The following is a 27,554-nucleotide window of genomic DNA, read 5'->3' on the forward strand; positions in this document are numbered from 1 at the left end:
GACGTTGCTCATATTTTTTCATTCTTTTCTCCATCTGCTCCTTTGCGTGTAGGCTTTCAGGTGCTTTGTTCTCCAGTTCCTGAGTGTTTTCTTCTGCCTCTTGAGATCTGCTGTTGTATGTTTCCATTGTGTCTTTCATCTCTTGTGTTGTGCCTTTCATTTCCATAGATTCTACTAGTTGTTTTTTTGAACTTTTGATTTCTGCCGTATACATGTCCAGTGCTTCCTTTACAGCCTCTATCTCTTTTGCAATATCTTCTCTAAATTTTTTGAATTGATTTAGCATTAGTTGTTTAAATCCTGTATCCCAGTTGAAGTATACGTTTGTTCCTTTGACTGGGCCATAACTTTGTTTTTCTTCGTGTAGGTTGTAATTTTCTGTTGTCTAGGCATGGTTTCCTTGGTTATCCAAATCAGGTTTTCCCAGACCAGAACAGGCTCAGGTCCCAGAGGGAAGAAATATTCAGTATCTGGTTTCCCTGCGGGTGTGTCTTAGAAAATTGCTCCACCCTTTGATGCCTCGGGTCACTGTCCTTTTCTGCCCAGCAGGTGACGCCTGTTAGCCTATAATTCTTGACTGGTGTGAGGAGGTATGGCCGTGTTCCCCCAGGCTCTGGGGGGTCTGGTTCTGAATGGAAAGGGCCCCACCCCTTTCCTCCTAGAGAAGACAGACCTGTCAGGTGGAGGTCATTAGCATTTCAATGGTCTCGCTCTCTGCTTGTGGTGTCTCCACCCTTCCCAGAGTCACAGCCCTGGAAACTGAAAATGACTGGGGCTTTCTCCATTGAGCCAAAACAGAAACAGATAGTCCCCTTCAGACCCAGTCCAAGGCGACCCTCCGGCTCTCCCAGGTCAGTTGTCACCCAAAGCCTCTGTCTGTTTTTTGGGGATGTGTACCTGTAGTGAGCAGTTCACACTCGCTACTTAAAACCCCAGTTGGAGCTCAGCTGAGCTGTATTCGCTTGCTGGGAGAGAGCTTCTCTCCGGCACCATGAGGCTTTGCAGCTCGGGCTATGGGGGAGGGGGTCTCACGACTTGGTTCCGCAGGTTTTACTTACAGATTTTATGCTGTGTTCTCAGGCATTCCTCCCAATTCAGGTTGGTGTATGATGAGTGGATGGTCTCGTTTGTCCCCCCGCAGTTATTCTGGATTATTTACTAGTTATTTCTGTTTTTTTGTAGTTGTTCCAGGGGGACTACTTAGCTTTCACTCCTCTCTATGCCGCCATCTTGCCCGAGTCTTCAGTCTTAACTTCATTCTTGAAGCATACTTTTGGTGAATCGAGAACCCCAGGTTGGCTGAATTTTTGAACATTAAAAATATTCAATTGTCTTCTGATGTCTATTGTCTCAGTAGAGAAGTTGGCTGTCAATCTAGCTGTCATGTCTTTGAAGGCACTCTGGTTGCTTTAAAATCTCTATCTCGTTCCCCACACCCCCAACCGTTTGCTATATGGACATAGATTAGGTTTTTTTAAATTGGCCTTCATATGGATTTGTTGATGTCTTTTGCCAGTTTTTAAAAGTCCTCAGTTATAATCTCTTTGAATTTAGCTTCTGCTCCATTTTCTCCTCTACTCTGGGGCTCCAATTGCAATATATGTTAAACCTTCTCACAGTATCCTTTATGCTTCTTACCCTCTCTGTTGTATTTTCATCCTTTTATCTCTGTATACTTTATTTTGGCTATTTTCTTTTTCCATAGCTTACTACTCACTAATTTTTCTCTCTAGTTTGGTCTAAATTGCTGTTAAATATACCCTATAATTTAATTCTGAATTTTTAATCATATTTTTTTAGTTCTTGCATTTCCATTTGTTTCTTCTTTATTATATTTTTCGTCTTTGCTGAAATTATCAGTCTTGTCTTTTATGTCTTTGAAACTTTCCAGTTATTTTAAAGTGTGTTTCTGATAATTCCAGTATCTGAGGCCTTTGTGGTATCAGTTTCTGCTGTCTATTGTTTCTACTGGTTTCCTGCATGTTGTCTTACTTTCTCATGTGCCTGCTATTTTAATTTTTGTGTAGAAATAACTAGAGACCTTTGATGATATTATCTTCTTCTACAGATGATTTGTTTGCTTCTGTTAGGCTCCTGGGGCACTGAAAGCAGTCATTTAAATCCAATTTTAGAAATTGAGAGGATTTGAAAAATCTCTGTGATGACCTGAAACTTCTGGTTCACTCTTATTTCTAGTGGCTTATGGAAACTTATGGAGGGCAGTGGGGAGTTGAAAGTGGTCACCCTGGGGCAGGCAATAAAGGGCATATGTCTGCAGAGAATTTACAAACAATAATAAAAATGAGTAAAAGCTGGCCTACTTTTTATTATGCAATAGCAATTCTAAACATCCGTGATAATATACTCCTTGCTGTCTGGGCCAACCATCTTACTGCCTCCCTTATCATACCACTGCAATCCAATAACTATCCCTCTAGATCAAGGGTTAGCAAACTATAGCCCATGGGCCAACTTCTGCTAACCACTTGTTTTTGTTGGGATCTCATGCTAAGGATGGTTTTTGAATTTTTAAGGGGTTGTAAAGGAAAAAGCTGGACAACTGCAAACAAACAAGAATATGCAACAGAGACTGTCTGTAGCCCTGGAAGCCTAAAATATTTACTATCTGGCTCTTTATAGACAATGCCTGTCAGTCCTTACTCTGTAGGTAAGGAGTGGACAAAAGCAAATGCCTCCTGGGTAAAAGGACTCCAAATGCCAGGATGGCCTCCCTGCTTTGTCTTCTCCTAGTAGCTTTTCACTTGTTTACCGTCTAATGCTTTCACACAGATGTTTTTATATACTGTGCACTGTCTCAGCTGTCCTCAGTGGGAGATTGGGCTGAATGATCTGTTCCACCATTGCTTCTTTTCTGCACCTCAGGTAAAAATGAGGTGGGTCTAAAAGTAGAAGTGGGATATAAGATCCCAATGGTTTAACACTTCTTTATTTTTTTAACCCATGTTTTATTCCTACTATGTTTTAAATGACTTGGAAATCAAATTAGTAGGCAGTGAACCCTATTAGATAAAGTGGGGGAGAAGAAGAGAAGAAAGTCAATGAAGTAAAGGGGAGAAGGAAAAGGAGAAGGGGAGAGTGAAGGAGAACCAGGGAGAAAAGTGATGGAAGAGGTGAAGTGGGAGGAAGGAAAGAAGAAAATGATGAAAGAAGAGAAAAATAAAACTTAAGGTAAGGAACTCTCTTTATTTTTATCAAAGCCCTGTACTCAATCATTCTCTAGAATACCACAGTTTCTGCTTCTTTAACAAAAACTGAACAGTAAAAAAATAAAAAAAAATTAATCCTTTTCTGTTGTCCTTTTCTTGTTAGCCATTCACTTATTTTCAATGTTTGTCATGGAAAAGGGAATTCAACCATTTATTCACTCAATAAATATTAAGTGCCTACTATGTGGTAAGGTCTGTTCTTGGCACTGAGGATAAATACATGAGTGAACAAATCATACATAAAGCCTTGCCTTCGTTGAACTTACATTCTACTGGGTTGTAGTAATTAAGGCACTAGACGCTATAACAAATAAACCACAAGTTCTCAGTGGATTAACATAATAAACGTCTTTTGTCTGCTCACCTTACATTCAGTGTAGGTGTTTTTAGTCAGGCAGATTTTCATGTGCTTCAGGGTCACATTTTCCTCCAAGTCCGTTGGAAAAAAATTAGTCACATGGCTCCACGTAGCTGCAAGGCGACAGCTAAAAAATGTAGTTCTTGCAACAAATATGTGTCCATGGTAATTAGCAAGGCAACACTGTCATATGGGGAGAGACAATAAAATGAATACATAAATAAATTACTTATGTTAGAAGGTGTTAAATGCTAGAAAATTAAAGCAGGGAAAGAATTAGGGAGTGTGTGTGTGTGTGTGTGTGTGTGTGTGTGTGTGTGTGTGTGAAGGAATATTGTAATTTTAAATAGAACAGCAAGAGAAGGTCTCACTGGAGTGAGCAAAGGCTTGAGGGACACGAAAGAGTGAGCCATGTAGATATTTGGGGAGAGAGTGTTACTGAAAGAGGAAATAGTTACGAGGCCTCCTTGAAAAGGAGACCAGTATGGCTGAATCGGAGCAAAGGGAAGAGAGACATTGGGGAGGCAGATTGTGTAAGACTCTAGTTTCTCCTCTGAACGAGATGGGTAGAAACCAGAGGGTTGGGCATTGAGGAGTGATGTGATCTGATTTGCATTTTATAAGGAACATTGTGGCAGCAGGGTTGAGAATAGATTGGATGGGGGCAAAGGGAGGGAGAAAATAGTACTTTGGACCAGGTGGCAATGATGGAGGTGGTAAGACACAATCAGATTCTGGATACACTCTGAAAGCAGAGTAGGATCTGCAGATGGATTGGAGGTGGCATTTGAGAGAAAGACTGGAGTCAAAGGGGACTCCAGTGATTGAGGGCTGAGCAATTTTAAGGATGGAGGGGCCAATCTCTGAGCCAGGGAAGACTGTGGTGGAGCACAGTTGTGGAGGGGGGAGATCAGGAATTCTTTTCTGGATATGCTGAGTTTGAGAAGTTCAGGGGCAATTCAAGAGGAGATGCCAAGAAGCTGCTGTGGGAGTGTGGAGCTCAGAAGAGAGCCCTGGACTGGAGCTAGAGGTCTGGGAGAACCTCCTCGGGACAAAAGTGGTATTTAAATGCTCGAGATGAAAGAGATGATGAGGGGAAGGGGTGTAGTTGAAGAAGAGAAACCCCAGGACTGGGCTCTAGGGCTCTTCAATCAGGTCAATACTGAGAAAGTATGGCCAGTGAGGGGGAGAAGAAAATGAGGGAGGAAAGTGGGAGTGATTGGGGAATTATTTGAAGGTATGTGTTTGTCACCTCAGAATCAGAATCAGAATGAAGTGTCATTTAAGGGGTGGGCAAGGGGCCTGTTGTTTCCCAACTCTGTTCCTCTCTGCCTGCCCCTAGACATGGTCAGAGCGTAGTCCCGGCCGCTTGGCAAGGAGATGAGGGGCAGGGCCCTGGGTAGCACAATGCATACTTCAGCTTTCCAGCCTTCCCTTCCACTCCCCTTACCCCCTGATAAAAGTGTGGTCATTCATTGACAGATATTGACTGAGCATCTACAGATATGCCAGGCCTTGGTCTAGGCACAGAGGATTATGAGCCAGACAAGGCCTATGCCCTTAAGGAGCTTGCATCTAAAAGAGGCGGGGCAGATAATAAGAAATTAAACAGATACACAAGTTAAGTTTCTAAAACAGGGTAAGGGAATTGAGAGTGATGTAGCCGGTGAGGCTACTCTGATTAAGGGGCTCATGAAAAGCCTCTTCATGGGTGTCCTTTGAGCTGACAGATGAAAAGTGAGGATTTTCAGAAGAGCTCGGGGAAGAAGGTTCTGGCTGGAAAGAAGCTTGGAGGCAGAAAGAAGGCAGGGGTGGCCTGTGGGATGTCCCCACTGTGAAGGAGGACACTTTCCATGGAGAGTGGCAGAGATGAGGTTAAACAGCCAGGCAGTGGTCACTTCCCATAGGACCTTTGGCCATGGTTGGAAATTTGGGTATTATTTCTAAGTGTGATGGGAAAACTTTTGGTGGGGTTTAAGCCGAGTCAGGTGATTTGATTTACATTTCAGAAAAGTCGGGGAGTTGGCAGCTGGAGAATGGACTGTAGGGGGGCAGAGTAGAGGCTGAGAGAAGAGTTAGGAAGCTATCCTGGCTCAGGAGACAGCTGGTGTCTTGGACAAGGATGGACCAGGATGCACCCTGCAGTCGGTGACGAGGTCAGGCAATCACATAAATTGAGCACTTCTCTGGGTCAAGGTCTGTAGAAGGCAAAAAAAAAAAAAAAAAAAAAAAAAAAAAGAAAGTAAAGAAAAGAAAAGAAAAAAAAGGCTACCAAATAAACATGCCTGGAAGGCACAGTCGTTGTCCTCAGCTTATTTAAAGTTAAATTATAGGAAACTCAGAACACACACCTAAAATCTCCATGTGAACAGGAAGCAACCATTAAATCAGTGCATACTAGGTGGCTAAGTGCTGACCTAGAACTCGAAAAGGAGACTAAACGGGAGAAGAGGCTTTGCAACCTTCTTTAGACGTGAGAGGCTTTCCATTTTCCAGCAGGCGGCAGAGGGTCTGCGGAGGGGCACTGCCCCACGGCCCCGTGAGGCTGCCGCAGCAGGGACATCGGAGAACCTGGCTCCAAGCTCGGGTTTCCCAACTCATTCGGAGCTCACTGGAGCGGGTGACTCAGGGGAGGTCCCTCCCCGGCTGGCTCGCCGGTTCTCGCGTTCCCGACCGCCGGGGAATGACTCACTGCCTCGCTCCCTCCCGCTCGGGTGACCCCAGGCCAATCCCTAATGAGTCCACACCTCACTTTTCTCCCCTGGCGGGACAATAGCCTGGTGGAGCTTTCAGCAGCCCGGGGGCAGGACTCGTGGCTGCAACTTCCCAGGTTCCTCTAGAGAGGCTTCTCTTAGTGTGTCCCCAGGAGCGCAAAACCCTTGGGTAGACCCAGGCCCCAGGCCCTCACCAGGCATCGAAAGGCAGTTTTAAAGCCTCTGCCTGTGCAGTCTTCTAATTTCAGAGCCATTCAACAGCATTTCATAGCGAATAGTTTCGCAAGCATTGATGCCTGGAGGGTTGTTTTGCATTGTTTTTTTTCTTTTCCTTCTCTGACACCTCCTTGTAAAAACTTGGTTTAAAAAGAAAGCAACCAGAACCTACCGCCAAAGTCTGCAAAGCAGAGCCCAGGGGCGAGAGGGGACTGATGTCCGGGCTCCGCGGGGCAGAGGGGAGACTGCGCCCGGCCAGGGGTGAGGGCTCCTCCCGCAGGACGCATCCAACAGCGGGCAGGGAGTAGCCAGGAGAGAGCTCGGCTCCCCTGCAAAGGGTCCGCCGGCGGAGCAGATGGCTTGGTGGCGGAGGGTGGACTGCGGGGTCTTGGAGTGCCCGGCCGGCGTCTCGGCGCCCTCTACCTTCACCTCACACAGTCGCAGCTGGGGGACTCGGCGCCTCCACACCCCTGGGGTGGGAGGCGGCGCCTGCAGTCCTCTCCCGCCCCGCCACCTGAGTTCGCAGCCCCACCTGGGCAGGGCAGGTGGACCCCTGCGGGAGCACGGTCTCCCGGCCCAGGACCTGCACCGAGCCCTGGTGCGCCTCTGCGCCGTGCCTGAGCCCCTGAATTACCTGCCTCGGGGAGTCACAGTCCAAACTCCGGACTGTATAAGGGTGGAACCGGCTGAGCCCCAAGTCACATTCCTAGGGGAGGGGTACCCCTAGAGGGTCGCTGATCACGTTACTGGCGGAGGGGAGGACACTGCAGGAGGGGGAATAAGTGGAGGTGGGGGGCGTTGCATTTAACATATATATATATATATATACACACATTTTTTCTCCCTTGCATTTTTAAACGTGCTCTGACGCTGGTTGACCAGGGGACAGGGTGCCCGCCCAGTTCCCGAAGCCGAAGGCCCTGGAGCGGCTTGCCAGGACGGAGGCACCTTTCTGCCTCAGGGTTGCGGGAGTAAAAGAACCGGCAGGTCTGCAGGGGCCGGAGCTCCCAACACCGACCGCCCGGCCCTGGAGTCCTCGGGGCTCGCTGACCTCCGGTGCCCAGGAGCGGAGAAGCCTGGCGGCAGGAGCCCGCCGCCGTGCACCGAGTATATAAAGTAATCACATCCACATAAATGCGCATAAATAAATCAGTGAGTAGCTCTGCGCTGCCAGCTGCAGGGAAACCTCGGGCTGATTAAACGCACTTCAAAGGCTCTTTCTTACCCATAATGCTTTGTGGGGACGTTGACAAGTGGATCCAAGATGGCGTAGAAAGTCCTGACTTCCCTCTCCTCTGCTGCTGGGACCGCTCCGCAAGCTGCTAGAGCCCTCCCACGGGGGACCTGAGCCCCCTCCGGTTCTCCCTGACCCAGGGAAGGGCGGCTCCGGGGCGGGCCGGGGGCCGGGGCGGCCCGCAGCGGGGCCTGGGAAGCGGGGCTCTTCGAGGCGAGGCCCGGACGCTGGGGCTGTTTACAGCTTCTTCCCCTCCTCGGTCCCCTTCCCCTCGGCTGGGGGCCGCGGCGCCCTCGGCGCGGGGCGAGGAGGGAGTTTTGCAGACCCGGGCGGGGAGCCCGCGGGAGGTTTTCCCGGCTCGGGCCACTCCGGAGGGGGGACTCGAGCCTCCCAGCACGCTCCCCTCGTCCGGGTCCGGGCTGGGGGTGGGGAGCGTGCGGGCCTCCCACGCCCCGCTGGGTTCCCCGCCTCTGGGCTCGGACTTCCTCCGGGGTGGGGTGGGGCGGGGGCCGGAGGGTGGGCGTCGCGAAAAGTGGGTCAGGGGCGCGCCCCCTTCCTCCTCTGCTGAGGGCTGTTTGCTTGAGATTCACTTTCTTTCCCTCCTTTCCCCGCCCCCTCCTCGGAAATTCTCGATGGCCCACGGCACAGCAACAAAAATAAAAACAGACTAGCCCTTCCAGGAGATTCCTTCACGAGTCCCCTTTTCAAGGGCTTCGAGACTGCAGACCTATCCAGGGAACTTTGATTCCTCTTCCTCACCCTCTCCCCAAATTATTTGAACCTTTGCTGAGGATCCTAAAGGATTCTAAAGCCAGGGTCTTCATGTTCTTCGGATTGGAATCCTCGGGTTTTGTTCGTAACTTAAAATTTTCGTTCCTTACTCCTCCTCACAAATTACACTTTTCAGGCAAGTCTTTAATAAGTACAACCCCAGAGACAGTGGATTCCTGAAGGGGGTTGGTGGTGGTGTGTGTCCTGGCCAGTTTGTTCTTAATTTTGCTCACTTAAATTCCTATTAATAGTTTTCTTTTTCTTCTTCTCTGTCCCTCTCTTTTTTTGAAAGTAAGGTCAGTCAGTGCTAAAGAAGATGATTTTTTATCTTCATGTTTTTGATCTTAAGAACATTTTATGATCTATTTTATCTCACTGAAAGGAAATGTTTTTAAAGTAAAAGAAACAGATTCATTTGCAAAGCTGCGCACTGTACCATTCTGGTAATTTTTTCATTTGAAATTTAGATGCCATTTCATTTCAGGCTGATAAAATGTTTGCTACTGATAATGTCTGTTTCTGGTGTTGTATAGACACGTTTTACTTTTTTATTTGCCTCAGGAATTGGATGAAGCAACTGATCACTAATGAACTACAGTACTGGTGAGATGTGTAAGGTGAGACTGCAATTAAAAATGATTTACTTTTTTTTCTTTCTTTATTTTAATCAACTTATGTGAGTAAGACTGAAACTATAGATAATTTGATGGGGCCATCTTTATTTTCCATACATATCATTCAGTCAAATGAGTGTTTGGGCAGAGTTAAATTTGGAAGGGAAAAATGTGCATTCTAATGGGTGCCAAACTTTTCAGTGTCTCCAACATACTCAAACATAGTGGAGCTTATGAGAGCAACCGTTGTTTGTAGCCATCCTTGATAAGTATCTTCGACAGGGTAATTATAATTTGCCTTTATAAAATTTCCTAGTGTGACCTTAATTGAATGTTTTTTATCTGTGTTTTGGTGTCCATAACTTTACATTGAGTGTTAATGATTGTGAGTATGGATTTTGTATATCCATAGTTTGTGGGAATTATTTCAGGCAAGTCAGTCACTCTTGCTTTTATTTTCTGACAAATGGGATAGTACTTGTCTCCTTCATAATAATTTTTAAATAAAAATGATACTGTTGAGGACTGTTTAGCTTATTAGGGATATGACTGGTCATTATTTTCTACTCACACGTGTGTGTAAATACTTTGAGGAATTCAGCGTGTTGCTTTTATTTAAACTAACGTAGTGTTTTAGATTTGAAGGACATTATTGATGCAGTATTAGTGAATAGTTAGTATTCTGTGCTGGGAGACTGAGAAAAATTGTCTAATTTTACATTTTTCACAAACAGTCTTCTAATTTACAGAATATTTTACTATGGTTTATTTAAAAAAGTGTAAGTTATTTTGGATTGATTGATTATTGCAGGTTTCTTTTTTCTGCAACACATCTGGGCAGGCTCTGGATTTTGAAATCCTGTCAGAATTTTCTTATCTATCACATGATCTGTTTAGGAAGAATAAGCTGTGCTCTATTTATTTATTTTTGATTTAGGCTTTCAATTTGACATTTTGCCTTAAAAAAAAAAAAACCACACACACACACACACACACACAACTTGGATAAGGAAGGTAGACATAAACCAAGATAGTTTTGTAAGTGTACACACCACATTTGCTTGTGTTTGAAACTCACCAGTGCCAGTGTGTGTTCAATATAATTTCTATTTTTATTTTTGGCAGGGCCAGTATAGATTTTTTAATTAACATTTTTTTTCTTGTTTGTAGGTGGAGGCATGTTCATGCCTTAGGCCTCCCAATTTGAACCTTTTGTCTTAAAATTACGGATTATTTTGTGGTCAGGAACTTCTGATCTGTTTCTTGTTTATGGAAGTGTTCATTTGTAGTCTCAAGTGGAATATTTAGAAGTAGGTAATCTCGTGTGGCCAGTGTTGTTTGGTCTGAAGCATGCCAGACATTTTCCACAATTTTCACACATGTAGACCAGGTGCAACATCAGAATTCACTTTAAAGTGAGGTTAGTAGTTGGCTACCAAACAACTTGTTACACAAAGTCTGCTGTAATTTGAAAGGTTGTGGCTAAGTAGAAGTCTGTGTCTTTAAAATGAATAAAGACACAACTTTTTTAGTCTGTCCTTTGGCCACCAAGCTAGGGACACTATTTTTAGGTGAGGCTGTAGTTTTGGGGAGTCAGTAGATTTCTGTCAGTTGGTAAACTTGATTTTTGTAATTCTGTAGCAAGTAGTTTCATATTCTCATACCATTAATAGTCAGTCTACAGTGTTTAAAAATGTCTGTCAACATTTATAGACTGTTCACTGGAGAGGGGAGGGAGAGATGCCAAAACAACAGGAGAAAGCATCCCTATTTGCAAAGGGTCTTGTCTAATGTAAAAATAAACAGCGTTTTCATGAATGGCTAAGAATATTTCACAGAGACCTACAAGTAAGTACACCAGATCTTATAAATGCATTTTTGTACTCTTAAAATATAGGCTTGGCATTAATATTGAATGCAGATTAGTTTATAATTGTCTGTTGGACTACATTTAAGATCCAAATGCAGGCCCAGCACAAGAAATAATATCCTTTGCCTGTCATTTCAAATATATAGAAAGTTTTGAGCCAAGTTTTTTGACAGTAGCACTACTTAAAAAGTTATAAGAAAATTGTTAATGATTGTTTATTTTAATAAAAACTTTTAAGTAAATGTACATGCAAATGTATTGATTTCTAAGTGATTTGAAATAGTTTCTAGAAGAGAAGTATGATATGTGTGGAGAGTGTAGCTGTACCAGTTTGCAATTCATTTAAATTGATGGGTGTAATCATATTACTTCTGTAACATTAGCTAGAAGTAGCATAAAACAGTGTTCTGTCACCTCTAGTCAGGTTAGGGTGATACCTTTGAGTAATATTGAATTTAACAGCATTAACAGTCCTCATTTTAAAAGAATGTTATAGATGTAACATGAAGTATTTTTTTAATATATGTAATAATTTTTTTTAAATTGTAAATTGTCTGAAGTAAGTTGAAAGTTTTTCAACATAATAGTAAACATTCAAACATTCATTCATGTGTTACTCCTGTAAATTATACTGGGTCAGTTTCTCCAAATATAAGCAGGAAATTTTCTGATAAAGTCAGAGTATATATATTCATCCAGCTTTTGAACAGAAAAGAACCTGATTCATCATCAACTTCTTTATATAATGCATGGAATGTTTTTTGACACAACCATTCTGAAGTGTGAATATTTGTGATTTTTTTAATTTCTGTGCCATATTTTTGGTGTTCTTGGCACATCTGAATACTTTTTTCTGTAGAAATTCTCCTTGTTGTGGTGAAAATATTCCTGTGTGGCGAGCTTCCTGTCAATAGGCAATATATGTAATTAATGTAGTTTTTAAGAATCTGTTTATTTTTATTCAGAACTGATGCATGCTTATGGTAAACAATTTGAGCCATACATAAGTGTGTAAAGTAAAAAAGCAAAAACAAACAAAAAGCAAACAACAAACCCTCTGTGCTTCTTCCTCCATCTCTAGTCCTGTTCCCCAGCAGTGACCACAGTCAACAGTTGGGTATCCGTTAGTTTTTAGGTCTGGTGTACTGGCAGTAGTGAAAGTAGAGAGTGGGAGGTTTGGGAAGGCATGTACATTGAACTAGAGCTTAAATGATGTGCATCCTTTTATTTCGCTGTTATTTCCTGTGATGTTAATAATATTGCTAATCTTGAACTACTGTCAGTTTAAGATAACTGTAATTGATTTGTTTGGGAAACACTTAAACAGTTAATTCCATTATCAGGTTGGTAAAGTTTTGATTTGTTGATCTTTTAAGAAAATATTTGTGACTTCAATTCATGTAATCTTTGGGCTGGGAGGTCATGGTGGTAATGTTATCATCTATTAAATTTTATGATAAGCTGTGTAGTGTATTTAGGCTTTTCATAACTCATTATCATCTTCTTTGATTCTCATATCAACTCACAAGATAGTTCTTACTTCCTTTTTGCAAAGGAGGAAATTTAAGTTTAAATATAAACTAATCTAGCACCACAAGGCTACTAAGTAGTGTAGATAGTGTTCTGTCTGGAAAGGCTGCACTCTTGGAGTTGCAGTATGTCTACTGTCTCTATCTAGCCTAACTCTTATTTTCCAGATGAGGAAATTTAGGCCTGGAAAAGTTAAGTGACATGACCAAGGTCACACAGCTAAGTAGTAGCAACATTAAACCAAACTCTTATCTCTGGACTCTTGGTCCAGTGCTGGTTATGCTACATTTTATTAAAATGCTATGGACTAAAAGACCATATGCTGTGAATATTGGATACAAATGCCTCAGAACAGATACATGAGTGAGTGGTATTTTCTACTATGTATTTAAAAGCTTCCTTTTCTCTCTTTCAGAAATTATAGAGAGCTCCCGCAACTGCAGCCGCTCCTGGGTTTTTCCCTTTTTTTTTTTTTTTTTAAAAAGAGCCAGTCGGTCTCCAAACGCCAAGCCCTGGCTTCTGCTCACCGCTGTGTGGCTGCGGGTCTTCCAGCCAGCTTACTCACTCATTTCAGAATGCAGACTCCCGGTTTCACCAAGTATACGGCCTCTGTGATACTAGCAGACCTCGTCCAGCTGGCGCATCACTGTAACCGGTATTCTGGGTCACTTTCTGGTTTTTATCTAGTGTTTTTCATGGAGGTGTTTTTTTGCCCTGTCTCACCTAGCCGCCATCTTAGTGTCTCCTCCTGATATATTTTTAACCATTTGCTTTTTTTCTTTAAATGATATATGAGGAAAATTTACATTTTTAACATATCTTAGAAGCATGGATGAGAAAGTAAAATTTCCTTATGGAAAATATTTTCATTGAAGAGCCCAATTACAATTGTATTTTCACCCCCTTTGTACTCAGTGAATTATTTTAACTTCCTTGTAGCCTGTAAGAATGCTGTATCGTGTAGCATTGCTTTATGATGCTCATCGTCCTCATTTTAGTATCATTGCAATATCTGCTGGAGATAGTACTACCCAGGTATCACAAGAAGTCCCAGAAAACTGTCAAGAATGGATAGGAGGAAAGATGTTCCAAAATGGATTAGATCATTACGTGTATAAAGTTGGGATAGCATTTAACACAGAAATATTTGGAACTTTTCACCAAACCATAGTTTTCAACTTTGGATTGGAGCCAGTACTTATGCAAAGAGTAATGATTGATGAAGCTTCTACAGAAGGTAATATTTAGAATTTTTCCCCCTGATATGATGTATTAAAAGGCACTTTAATAACAACATTAAAAGATATGTATTGGCCCCTAGACATTCCATGGATAAGAAGGGAATAAGGGAAAAAAATCCCAAATTAATTGATTCATTTACTGTGTAATAGGCTTAGAATGGGTTCACACTGTACTCTGTTCTCTTTTCACAATCATCAGCAAAGCTTGCTTTGAGAGTCCCCAAACTTGTGTGAATACATTTAGGTCTGCTTTGGTCTACTAACTTCATTTTTAAAATAAGGTGATTTTAGCACAGTAAAACCTTTCAGTGTTAGTTTTGGTAGAAAATCATTTTGATGGTAATTGTGAATACAACCACTATGTCTATTTCCATGTCCCTCTGACTGTCCATATTAACCTTGCTGATGTAGATATATTATCTCTGAAGGAAAAGTCCTATATACAGGCCTTCATAGGTCAGTTTTGTGCATTCACCAGACCAGGATTCCTTATTAGGACCTGCTCCATTCTCTTGGAAAGAGGTACCTGGTTTCAACATGTAAGCATCTACAAAAGATGATGAATTACTTCATGTATTGTCATTTTACTGACTATACCTAAATTTTATGCCAAGATTCAACAGGACAAGGAAAGGGCATGTTAGCCTGCATTTCTCTGGCTCTTAGTTTCATTTACAGGTGTTTTATTTTATTTAACAAACATTTATTTAATGAAACTTCATACAGCAGAGCTGTAGGAAACTTGCTCTATTGTATTGACTACAACTAACCATGTTGTGGAGAATATTTTTTACTTTGTACCACGGTGTCCCATTTATAAAAACCTAGAAGATTTTTTCATGAGTAAATTCTAGGATTTTATTTTCTGGACATAGTAAAAAGGTGGAACTGATTCTGTCTTTTTTTTTTCACTTCAGCTGCTAGTAAGGCTAAAGCAGTATTTGTGTCCAGGTTTCACAGCTAGGCAATACCTCCTTGCATATATGCTAATATTCTCTAGACTTCATTTAACCTGAATTTTCCACTTACTTTGATTCCTTTTACCTGTTTTTATCCTATTATATGTATTTCGTCATCTCAGTATTCTTTGGAATGAGTATAAAGTAATTTACATAGCTGAATAGATAGGATAGTTGACAAGATAAAAAGAGAGTATTTGGTTTATATCTACTACTATAGGAGCTAGAAATTTTCTTCTGTGAAGGAAGGGCCCGGCAGTAAGTATTTTAAACTTTGTGGACCAAACCGTCTTTGTTGCAACTACTCTGATCTGTATTGTAGCAGGAAGGCAGCCTCTGGCCCTCTGTAAATGAATAGGTGTGGCTGTATTCTGATAATACTTTACAGAAATAGGCACTGAGCTGGATTTGGCCCACATATGGTGTGGATGGCCTACCCCTAGTACCCTTTTTAAGTTACAGGGAGATTTAAATCATAGAGACCTACTTTCAAGTATAACTGTAAAAGAATGTTAGCTTATATGTGGGTTGTGTTTAAAAATTTGCTTTTAGATTTTTGGTTTGTAACTCCATGACTTATTTTCCCGTGGAAGTAAGCTTGTAAGTGTTAAAAATCCATACTAGTTAATAACAGCCTATTTAATTAATAATATAAAATGTTAAATATCTGCAATAAAAAGTAAAAGAATGCTGTTAAAATATAGATGATAATGTGGTGATGAAGACTTCAAGGCACTTCCATGGGCATGAGAAGATTGAGGTGCTTTGACTACTTTTGCCTCAGATATGTGCTACTTTTCTAGCTAGAGAAAAAGAGTGGTGGACAAACTGTGGAGTCACAGAGAATTGGGCTTTGAATCCTGATTTTCTATTTATTACCTGTGTGAGCCTGGGCAAAGTACTTAAGTTTCTGAGCTTTGTGTGGAAACATCTGTAAAATGTGGATAGTAATATTTGTCTTAGAGGGTTATTGTGAGAACTAGAAATAAGCCTCCTATAGTATCTGGCTCATAGTAGCATTTAGTAAATTGTAGCTATTATTTTTTATCATTAGCTATGATTAGGATAATTTCTAGCTGACAAACAGAATGAAGAAAGTAGAAAGAGAGAGGAAGATTTTTGTTTTTGTTTTGTTTTGTTCACCCACAATAACTGGGCAGAGATCTGAAAGAGGGTTAACATGAATATTTACATGTGAATGAGGATTGAAGTTAATATTTACAAAAGAATGAAGGAGAATTCTAAAAGATCAGTGGATTTAATTGACTTTGGGAAAGGGAGAATGGTGGTGTGTTCCTGATCTTTTGGAGAAAGAAGGAAAAAGATAGGGAAGTAGGGAGATGTCAGAACAAACCATGAATATGTGCTTTTGATTCCTTGGTAGTTTTCAGTCATTAGTCTTCTAAGAAGAAGAAGGGAAGTGAGGGACTAATTAGAAAATTCCACAATCTGTACATGTGTACTGGACACAATTCAGTTAACATTTATTCAGTGCCTCCTGGGTACAGTCCTGTGTTAGTCCATAGAGGACTCAAGGGTGAGAAAGGCATAGTTCTTGTCTTCAATCTAAGGGTGTATGACTTAGAAGAGAGAGTAAGGTAAGTCTTATGAAAAGTACAAAGAAAATTATCTGGGATTTCAAAGGAGAGAATTATTAAGTCTAGTTATAGGTGTCATTAGACAGTAAAGATAACATTTCAGTTGGGCTTAACAGATGACAAAAATTTCAACATAATAGGCCAATGGGATAGTGATGGAGAGATGAAAAAAGAGAGAAGAGTTCATTCTATGTGGACAGAATAGTGGACAAATTGTAGAGTGGGACAACTTAGGCATGTAAGAGGAACAGGGCTTAAGCAGTTTTTTTGTCCTTAAGTTAATTCTGGGAACATAATATATTTCTGTTCCATGGAATTATAAATTTGGACCATTCTGGAATATCTGTTAGCTCAGTGTTTCCTAAACTGTGTTCCACCAAAATTAATAGTTATTACGTGGGAAAAAGTTCCATGTAAAATAGATTTTGAAATGTTGTATGTATTGTTTTCCTCTTAGAGATTCATAGTACATCTTAATAATTAAAGGCTCTCAGCATTTGCCAAACTTATTTGATCGTGGAAAACTTTTTTAGGTATATTAGTGCATTTCTCACTTTGAAACTTAAAACCAAATTACATAGCAGACATGTAGTTCTCTTATTCAGTTGTTAAGTATTGAACTTTAAAAATCCTACTTACTTTAATTAATTAAATTTTGAATTGGGGAAAAAACCCCACAGTTGTTTTTCTTACATTATAGTCATGATAGTTAAAGCATCCAAACCTTTTCTGTTTGTAAGCCATAAATTAATTTTTTCTTTCTTTCTGATTGTTCTATGGCAGTCCTGCAAACTGTTCAGGAAATAATGTATAACTTTTAACTTTGCCTTTTTTTCAGTGTTTTTTCCTTGGCGGGTGAGATTCACGTTCAGAAAAAGACACTATATGTAAAAAAAAATTTTTGGATTAAAGATGTGCCTCTCAAAAATGTGTGGCAAAAGACATCTTCACAGGAAAGAAGCTAGTGAGTTTTTTCCCTTGCTTAGGAAGCAAACTGCATTATACATTTTATACCAGAACTCTGATTAATGGGAAAATTTTGCTTGGCAGGATTGGATAATTAGTTTGGAATTCTGCTTTAAATAATCTAGAAGCTGCATGTTGAAAATTAATTCTTATATTTAAATCTGAAAACTTGACATTATGTATTACTCTACTTTAGGTCTAGCAGAGTGTGTTCACGTTAACATTAAAATTTAGTATGGTCTAAAAAAATTACCCCCAAACTCCCAATGTTGTCAGTAAATTAAGAACAGTTTAGATATATATGTTTATTATATTTATATTTATGTGATCAGAAAAGTAATAGAAAAATAGATTTTAAAAATACTGTTTGTCAATAAAATATAAATATAACACTAAATAGAAGTATGTAAAAAGTATGAGGTTCTCATGCTATAATTCTGCTGTTTTAGCTTTTTATTTGCCTCTTTAAGGGTTGGAAGATAGGGACAGACAACATGGGTAAGCTAAAAGATATTCATCTTGTTTTTGTGTTGCAGGCCTGGTGAAAGGAAGGATGTTGAAATTGCTAGCTGAAATGGTAGTTTGGGATTACCCTTGGATTTTATTTTCTTATTAATGTGGGCAGTCAGGACTTGTAAAGCTACAGACTAAAATATTTTCTGAGGAAGAACATGGAACTGGAAGGCATTTCATCTCATTCCCTTTATGTCTTAGATAAATATAGCTGTTTTAAATGCATTCCATATTTAGCACACATTTATTGCATGCTTCTTGCCTGTCAGCCCCTGTGCGGGGCGCTTAGAACACTAGATTTTTTTTTTTTTTTTTGGCCTTACTTTCTTTTATTCATTATCCAGATCCTGTTAAAGATATTTTCCAAGCTTGCACTACATATTTTTTTTTAAATTTGTATCATTGAATGTCTTGCTGTTAAGTTCCTAAAGACAAACCTCAAGACAAAATAAACCGACCCTTTGGATCCTTTTTTAAAATAGTAACTATATGGCTGAAAGAGAGCACTGCTATTTTCAGTAATCAGAAGGGCAGAGGATGTTGGGAAAGGTGCCAGACCAGTCATTCCAACACTGAATTCTATTTTTGACAGCAGCAATCCTTCTTTTAGGTTATTGTCAAAAGATTAAATATATTCAAATTACCTTTGACTCCTTCTGTCTTATGAATTTCCCTAAAATCTATATATAGTTTCTGCCTACCATGTCTCAGGGTAGCAAGTTCCGTAGGTTTATTATTTCTGTCAAGTTTGCATTGACATTTAGTATTATAGAAGTTAGTATATACGTTCAGTGGTAAACTCTCCCCAAATGGTTTTGTGAATATTGATCCTAACCTATTCACTTTTCATCTTTTCAGAGTATTTTTCATTTAGCCTAATTTAGGTTGAAGAAAAGTGCATACCAAGGATGAGCCCGCTCAGGCTGTCCTGAGTGATGCATGTGTCTAGTTTAGATTTAGCAGGTATGCATGTGCCATAGGCGGGGATGCAGTGAGCCCCAGCAGCAGTCACGTCCAGTATCCCCACATGGGTTCTGCCTTTACCTTCCTTCTCTATTTAGGGAGGAATGCTCAAGACCTAATTACCTTTATGTACTGTAAGTTAAGTGGGTAATTAAATAGCTTTAATAAATTTCTTCTTACAAGTGTCAGTAATGGAGGCAGAAGTTTGACTCTAGTTCAGATGAAGGAGGGAAGGAGAAGTGGTTTCTGCAGATTATGTCGTTAGTAGCCACTGGCCACAGTTTTGAAACTGTGTTGCCCTTTGGGATCACTGGAGACACTTTTACAAGTTCCATAAAATCAGGGTAGGAACAAGGAACTGTGTATATATTAAATAGATTCTCCAATATTATGTAGAGTTTTTAAAATTTATTTTTTAAGGGCTAATTATTTGGCTTGTCACTGTATCAGTGTGGTTTTTCTTTTGACTTTTAAATTAAGGAAGAAAATTATGTACATCCTTGCTATTTTGATAATAATTAGCATCTAATCTTTAGTGATGGTATAATCTGTTTTAGAAGTATTGGCATTTGTCTAATTGAAATATTTTTTTAACTGTGTTCTAAAGAATGAGCAGGCCAGACCCAATTTTAAAGTGATTTAGGAAGAAAATGTAGTTTACTTTAGGAGACTTTTGCTTGTAAGGCTATTGCAAAAACAGACCATCATCATCATCATCTCATCCAGAGTATTTAAAAAATACGAATTTCTAATGAGCAAATCATCTTTATATCTTGATGATTTTTGTTGTATTTTTGTTGTCATTTGCCAAACAATAAAACTGGCATACAAAGGTGCCTTTTCAAGGACCAAAGGCTTCTAGAAATTAGAAGCCTTTACATTTTTGGTTTTTGTTTTCATTGCTACTATTGAGAAATGTTTTTTTGGCGGATGAATAACATTTATTAATGTGCATATAACAAATGTAGCAAAAATTGTCATTAAACAAGACATGGCAATTATGCATTAGAGTCTTATTTCAAAGATAGTATAGGATAATTTGTCTTTGTAGTTTGGAGATGAATGGATCTTAATCTAAACTTTTTATTGTTTCTTCCTAAAATTTTAACTTGAATTGTCAAATCATCTTTCTAATTTATATTACACCTAGATCTTGACCTAATGAATTAGTCAAGCAACTTTTCTTTCTTTTGCTTAACCTCTGCTTTTATAGATATATATCTGTTCCACCCAATAGAAAAGTAATATGAAGTGTAGACAGAGTGAGCATGTCTGGTGCTCAGAGTTTGTGTTTCATGGGATTTCACATGGGGCTAGAAAGATTCTACATTTTTTTTTTCACAGATGTCAGAACTAGAACAGTCATTCATTTTGACATTGCACCCTACTTACAGTATAATTTGAGGCTAACCTGGATTTTTCTGAAAGTGCATTGAATGGCACATCGTATTACATTTTAATGTGGAACTACAATGTTTAACATGAATATTTTATAAAGAATTTTGTTTGTAGTAAGTTGACTTTCACATAGTTCCACTGTGCTTTTTACCACACCCAAAAAAGATTGAATCTTCTGCAGTTTTGTAGTCATCTTTTCTATAATAGAGCAAGTTAATTATTGGTAGTAGTAGGAGAAAAGTGATTAACACCTGATAGATTTGCCTTATGAGGAGTTTAGCATATCTTCTTTCTGCAGTTCAGTTTTCTCTTAACTGAAGGGTTCACCTCTGAATGTTATTCTGTATTTTTAAAATGTTAATAACTATTACTTGTACGACCTAGCCTAATTTTTTAAAATGTGTTTACATGAATTCCTGTTTATATTATTTTGTTAAACAAGACAGAAATATTTCTGTGTGGGAAAAAAATATTGTGTTGAATGGGTTTTGTGTTGTTTTTAAGAATTTTAGCTCTAGTATGTAAAACTTTTATATCAAAATGTGTAATGTATCATTCGAGAATTTTAATTTGTACTTTCTTATAAATGTATTTTTTGTTTCCGTTTAGATCTTGAATACCTGATGCATGCAAGACAACAGGTAGTAACCACAGCTAAGCGTTGGGATTCTTCTTCTAAGACTATTATAGATTTTGAGCCTAATGAAACTACAGATTTGGAGAAGAGCCTTCTTATCAGATACCAAATTCCTCTCTCTGCTGACCAGCTATTTACCCAGTCCGTTTTAGACAAATCATTGACCAAGACCAACTATCAGTCACGGTTGCATGACCTTCTTTATATTGAGGAGATAGCCCAGTATAAAGAAGTCAGCAAGTAAGTTACTTTAGAAACACTTCCCAATGCTTATATTTTTTTATCTCTTCTATGGATGGTATTTTTAATTTTTAAAATTGAGGAAAGCCCAAGTGAACTTTGGTAGTAAAATGGTTGTTATTCAATAGCTGTATTCTATCTTTAAATAAAGTATGAGCTTCTTACGGTAAGAAATGTGTCCTTCTCATCTTGGTATCCCTAGTGTTGAGTTCACTTCCACAAGCCCTTACTTGTAGATGCGTTGCTAAGCATCTACTAGGTGACAAGCTCTGTGTCGTGTGCTGGGAATGTAAATATATGGTCTCTGCCCTCAAAGGGAGCTTTCAATCATAGCAATCCCTTAATGAATTTTGTCTGAATAAATGTATAAAAACTGAAAGAGACCACATATTTTGAAAAGCAAATTTTAAGATTTTAAGAACAAAAACTTAAAACTTTAGGAACAAAACAATCTAGATCTTCAGGAAAATTGTTTGATAGTAATAAAATACCTTTATGGCAGTTTATAGTTTATGTTTTTTGTTTTCTTACATCCAGTTCATTCCTTTTATCTGTGTGTATGGTGTTTCATTGTACAAATAAGCCATATTGCATCATCTAGATGGACAGTTATTTATTTATACTGTTTTGCTAAAACAGGTAGTGCTGTCGGAAACATAAGTATAAATATTCTCTTATATAGACGCATATGGATTTCTGTAGGGTGTTTATTCTAAAACAAAATGACCAGATTCCAACCAGTGTACATTTTCAGCTTTACTAGGTATTGTCAATTGGTCTCCAAAAATTCATTGTATAAAATTTTATATTCTCTATTGCACTGAAGAGAGTTCCTTCTGAATGAAATGGGAAGGGATGAAGTGTTCTTTTCTATAAATAAAGAGAAAAAAAACAAAAAATTTGACATTTTATCCATATGCCGTAGGTAGTAAGATGAAGTGCTTGAATCCAAAGCTTATTTGAATTGTTACAGGAAGAATAATCTTAGACGTGAAAGCTCGAGCGAAGGAAGACTATCAATAAAATAGTTATACATGGTAATAACTTTCTCCTTTTTAGACAACATGGCAGTGAGCCTTAAAGATTGAACCACAATTATGAGGCATGAATACATTTTTTTTTTCTTTTGCAATAAATTTATTTAGGTAAAAGTGTGAATTATTTTATTATTTTTATTTTTTTATCTTCATTTTATTGAGATATATTCACATACCACGCAGTCATACAAAACAAATCGTACTTTCGATTGTTTACAGTACCATTACATAGTTGTACATTCATCACCTAAATCAATCCCTGACACCTTCATTAGCACACACACAAAAATAACAAGAATAATAATTAGAGTGAAAAAGAGCAATTGAAGTAAAAAAGAACACTGGGTACCTTTGTCTGTTTGTTTCCTTCCCCTATTTTTCTACTCATCCATCCATAAACTAGACAAAGTGGAGTGTGGTCCTTATGGCTTTCCCAATCCCATTGTCACCCCTCATAAGCTACATTTTTATACAACTGTCTTCGAGATTCATGGGTTCTGGGTTGTAGTTTGATAGTTTCAGGTATCCACCACCAGCTACCCCAATTCTTTAGAACCTAAAAAGGGTTGTCTAAAGTGTGTGTAAGAGTGCCCACCAGAGTGACCTCTCGGCTCGTTTTGGAATCTCTCTGCCACTGAAGCTTATTTCATTTCCTTTCACATCCCCCTTTTGGTCAAGAAGATGTTCTCCGTCCCACAATGCCGGGTCTACATTCCTCCCCAGGAGTCATATTCCACGTTGCCAGGGAGATTCACTCCCCTGGGTGTCTGATCCCACGTAGGGGGGAGGGCAGTGATTGGCATGAATACATTTTTATAAACAGTATTCTTTTTAAATATGGCCTAAGCAACATATTTTTCTCCTTCAAAGCTGCTTTATGGGTACCTTATCATTAATAGATACTTACTGCACACTCATTAAGAGGATATATTCAAAAAAGGAAAAATAAGTGAAAACTTAAAGATGCCTGTGTGACTCTGTAGATTAAATATGGTCTAATTTTTGGAAAGTATCTTAATTTTAAATTAGTTGCACATAAATTTACAAAATCAAATATAATATATTTTTTATTACTCTGAGACTTTAAATCATTGCCCATTGATAGTCTCTTAAAAGGCTTTTATTGGTTGTGTTTGTAGACAGTTTTAATGAAATAATCAGATATTAAATAACAAGCATAGTGCCTTGTATCATATACATTATTCAGATTACTAATGTATGTGTACATTATTTACATTATCTTAGTTTCCTTTTTCTTAGAAAAACGCTGATAAACTGGGTTAAAATACTTTAAAACTTTACTAGAATCTTGGAGACTTTTTGCATACTGTAGTAGACATTCAGAAAAATTGTATACTAACTTATATTTATTTAATATTTTATCAAAGTTTGTAAATCATTCTGTGTACATTATCTTAGAACTGTATATCATAGCTAAAAACCAAAAAGCTTCTGGATTATTATATTTTTAAAAATCTCTTAAAAATGAAGTTTTGCCTGATTGAAAACCAGAAGTCACCCTATAAAATCTTGGAGGCCAGATTCTGATCAAGAAACTAAGTGGGTCAGAGTTGACTTAAGAACATCTTGCAAGGGGTTCCAAAGCCAACGTAAAAGGGGCTTGAAAATAACAGCACTGTGAAATGAGTATCAGTGGAAAACCAAGTTGATATAATATTTCTGGAGGTTATTTTGCAGTTTGTATTAAGTGTCTTTAGAAAATTTGAATCTTTTAGTGTCGTCATTCTGCTTATGGGAAATCATCCCTAAAAAGTTATCAGAGATGAAGATAAAGATGTCTGTGCACAAAAGTCTTTCACAGAATAGTGAATAATTAGTTAAGTACGTTATGATATAGCCATATGATTAAATGTCAAAAAACTATTAAAATGATGTTCTCAAAGAATTTTAAGCACAAATGCTCAAGATGTAATATTAAGGTAAAAATATGATTCTATAAAACCTTATTCACTGCATTTCAAATTTGTTAAAATATATATTTGCATATAAAAATATTAGAATGAATAAAGCAAAGTGTTCTGGTTGGTGGAATTACCAGTGATTTTTATATTCTAATATAGAGTTTTCTCTGCTTTTGAAATGTTACTATTATAATAAGAAAAAGGAAACAGAGATATAAAGGAAACTGATCCATCATCAGTTTCAACACTTGGTGAGCATGGTGTAAAGTCTCCTGAGGTATGAAAAGTAGAGATTTTGGTAAGGCAGAATGTAGACAGTGGTAAGATACTGTCTAGTCTTTTTGTAGGAACTTCTGAGCTTAATCTCTTTCTTTTTTTATTCTTTGGAAAATTAGACCATAGTTATTGACTCAAATAAGGATATTTGCAAATTGAATATAGATCAGTCAGATCATTGATTTATATGTGTTATTTATGCTAAATACACAAAAATTTTGAGGGATCTTGAAGATAGAAATGAAAATTTATTGCTCTGTATCTAATGTGTGACAAGAAAATAGTTATTGTGCCAGAGAAGCCTAGAAAATTTCTAATGTTACTCTCACCCAAAGTTCACCCTGGATGTGAAAGCTGGTAAGTTGCGCCTCTGAATTTGGTAGGCTTGTAGAATTTAGTGAAGTACAGTATAGAGTTGGTGAATATACAAAGAAGCAAAATCCTATTGGTAATTAAAGTTCTCAGAGAACATCTGTAAGCAGGAAAACAAGAGACGACAACAAAGAAATAATTTGTAAGGATTTTCAGAAGTCTTTGACAAAGTTTTATGCATTGTTTAAGAAATAGTTTATGCTTTCTCCTTCACTCTTTAAATGCAATATTTACATGCATTTTTATGTTACCTTGAATTTACTTGTTCTTTAAGCACAGATAGCACAACTAAAGATATATTTTAAAAACTGATTTTTTGGGAGGTCTGTATGCAGCTACTAAGCTATACTCTAGAACAGGAATCACCAAATGTTTTCTGTAAAGGGCCAGATAGTAAATATTTTAGGCTTTGCAGGCCACATGCGTTCTCTGTTGCTTTTTTAAAAACTTGTATAAATCATTCTTAGTCAAGGGCTGGATAAAAACAGGCCAAAGAGTGAGACTGGCCTTAGACCATGCTCTAATTTGTCTGATTGGGTCGTTTTGCTTGTCTGTTCAGCCAATATTAGTCATCAAGGCAAACCCAGGTCACCATTAGAACTGTGAAGAATGTTTTTTGTTTGTTTGTTTGTTTGTTTTTGTGGATTGAGACCCGATTTAAAGACAGAAAACAAAGATACGGATAAACAGAGTCCTCCCTCTAAGTGATTTGGATATGTAGACAGTAATAAGTGTAGTCTGTTGTACTAAAATACGCCTCTTTGATATTATAGTCAGACCTACTACATGATTGATAAGGCATTTCCCATCGTCAAGAGACTGTTTTGGTCATGTGTGAACTTTGACAATTTAAACAGAATATTACTAATCATGAAATTAGCATTAAGAAACTCCATACTGGTTTCTTACATTTTGATTATAAGGATCAGGCTATACCTTTTACATAGTCGTCTTCGCAATTCTTCCTTGAGTGAAGGCTCTCAAGAATAGACAAAATATATTTTGGCTTTAGGCTGGATTTAGTACTCAGTCGTATTGCCCACCCTTCCTTCCTTCCTTCCTTCCTTCCTTCCTTCCTTCCTTCCTTCCCTCCTTCCTTCCCTCCTTCCCTCCCTCCTGATTTTAAACTGGTTGAAAATTTGGTAGGTACTATTCTGCCATTCCTAAAAAAGGTTAAGAATTATGTAAGCTTTAAGGTTGATTTCAAAATGTGCCCTGAAACAATGAAAAGATAGATTTCTTCTTAATAAGAAATATCTTTAATTTATTGTAGGATACATTTTGTATTTTAGGTATTTCTCAATCATTAAATTTCAGAAATGCATATTATTTTAAGTACATAAGGGAGCTTATTAATTTAACTTCAGTTTTAGCCTCTTACTCTTTTTAGAAAATTAAATATTAGTAGTTGTATCTTCCACAAGAAAGTATAATGTCTGCATTTAAACATATGATGAACTTCTGTGGGATAAGGTGTATTTCTTAGCGCTTTTATTTTCTAGTGCTTTTACCACAAGTTTTGGTTGCAAGGCACAACTGAACGTGAGAAGGATTCTCTTTTTGCTCTAATGCGCTGAGATTTTTATGGCTGCTAAGTTGTAATCAAGTTCTGGGGTGGCAGATTTAAAAATAGATATAACAGTGGAACTTTAGCATATTGCCTAAGTTAGTTGAGACGTATATTAGGAGATTTTTAGAATTTGTTGGGGAATTATGTAAAGTGGTTGAAATGGGAATGTGGTACCTGGAAAAAATCGGAGTATTACAAAAATGTAAAATTAATTCAGCAAACAAACTATATTGAGTCCTCAAAGAATAAGATTCTAGGCTTGTCACTGCTGAAAAAAGATATGTTTCTTTATCCCCAAGAAGTTTAAAATTTAGTAGGGAATCAGACCTTTACTGATATGGTATGTGATTAGATACCATGTGATTAGCACTATGATAGAGGTATGCAGGAGGTCTTTTGGGAGGGAACCCTCCCCGCCCAGATTAGAGGGGAGAAGAAGGGTAGTCAAGTGGTTGGTGTCTTCTGATTTTGTAAAACAGGTAAAAAATGTCAGGTTAGGAAGTAGGACAAAGCTTTTATTGATTTGAAGGAAGCAGGATATGAGAGTGAGAACATGGAGTTTTTGAGGAAGCTGCAAGTTGATCATTATGATTGTAATGCAGGGTTGTTTGATGGGATGGGGTAGGTGAGAGATCAAGCTGTTTAAACTTTATCCTCAGAGCTACTGGAAGCTGCTTATCAGCAGATTTACAAAGGTCCTCTGGTTGTGGTGTGGAGAGTAGATTTGGCAAGTAATCACGTTAGGGGTTTGTTAGAGAAATTTGTTAGAGTAATGTAGTGGCTGTGCAGGTGAAAAAGGAGGAGGAACCAACAGGGCTCAGTGATTGAATGACAGGTTGGTGAGAAAGGCAAGGATGACTTGGTTTCTGATTTGGACACCTAGGTGGACTCTGATACCATTCCCTAAGTTGTCTAATGCACCAGAGGATTGGCTTGGAGGTGACGTAGAGGGATCAGGTAGTGAGTTCAGTTTTGTATATACTGAGTTTGAAGGGTATATAAGCGAAGCTGCCAGTTTGGCAGTTGCATTTACAGCTCTGAACTGAGGCTAGAGATCTGGGAGAGGGTAACATCACCCAGTGAGAATTTATAGGATTGGAAGAGGGCAGGGGAGAGTGGATGGAGGTGCAGGTGCAGGTAGAGGTGGTAAGAGAGCTTGGAGAGTATGATTTCACAGAAGTCAATGGAGGGAGTTTAAAGAAGGAGGAGAGAGGATACAAAGTCAAAAAGAAAATCTGAAAACCGTGTATCTGCTTTAGCAACAGAGAGATGATATGTGAATCAAGAATGTACTATAAGTGATCTGTTCCCTCTGAGAAAGTTTTTAA

The 27,554-nt window shown here is 38.6% G+C and overlaps 1 protein-coding gene and 1 long non-coding RNA gene across 12 annotated transcripts in view; one reads left to right on the forward strand and one right to left on the reverse strand.

The window, feature by feature from the left end:
* The window catches only part of LOC119513238, a 25,246-nt gene extending 17,020 nt beyond the window's left edge, over positions 1-8,226 (reverse strand). For 2 of the 6 annotated variants that reach the window (XR_005212583.1, XR_005212587.1), the window contains exons 1-3: positions 7,741-8,225; positions 5,588-5,783; positions 3,592-3,768 (exon numbers count right to left, since the gene is read on the reverse strand). This is a non-coding gene — a long non-coding RNA (uncharacterized LOC119513238). Of the gene's footprint in view, positions 1-3,591; positions 3,769-5,587; positions 5,784-6,687; positions 7,283-7,740 lie in introns of those variants that run through there. The other 4 variants (XR_005212584.1, XR_005212585.1, XR_005212582.1 and 1 more) reach the window with 4 other exon arrangements.
* LOC119513236 (probable helicase with zinc finger domain) lies at positions 7,766-21,219 on the forward strand. 6 transcript variants are annotated; one of them, XR_005212577.1, is made up of 5 exons: positions 7,766-8,963; positions 9,082-9,123; positions 13,109-13,189; positions 17,171-17,296; positions 20,782-21,219. XR_005212577.1 is itself a non-coding variant. In XM_037808243.1 (2 exons), exons 1-2 carry the CDS (start codon positions 13,483-13,485, stop codon positions 21,051-21,053), a joined length of 561 nt encoding a protein of 186 aa, XP_037664171.1. In that variant the 5' UTR covers positions 13,262-13,482; the 3' UTR covers positions 21,054-21,219. The 6 variants fall into 6 exon arrangements, 1 of the variants encoding a protein (XP_037664171.1); XR_005212578.1 differs by lacking the exons at positions 13,109-13,189; positions 17,171-17,296 and adding an exon at positions 10,848-10,982 and having other exon boundaries at positions 9,082-9,137; XR_005212581.1 differs by lacking the exon at positions 17,171-17,296.
* Positions 21,220-27,554: the final 6,335 nt, after the last annotated feature.

Source organism: Choloepus didactylus, chromosome 18 (genome assembly GCF_015220235.1).
Source record: "Choloepus didactylus isolate mChoDid1 chromosome 18, mChoDid1.pri, whole genome shotgun sequence".
Lineage (NCBI taxonomy): Eukaryota > Metazoa > Chordata > Mammalia > Pilosa > Megalonychidae > Choloepus > Choloepus didactylus.

Coding starts and splice junctions, on each gene's coding strand:
- LOC119513236 (XM_037808243.1), top strand. CDS start 13,483: ATGCTGTATCGTGTAGCATTGCTTTATGATGCTCATCGTCCTCATTTT. Junction 13,772..20,781: donor TGATGAAGCTTCTACAGAAG/GTAATATTTAGA, acceptor GTTTCCGTTTAG/ATCTTGAATACCTGATGCAT.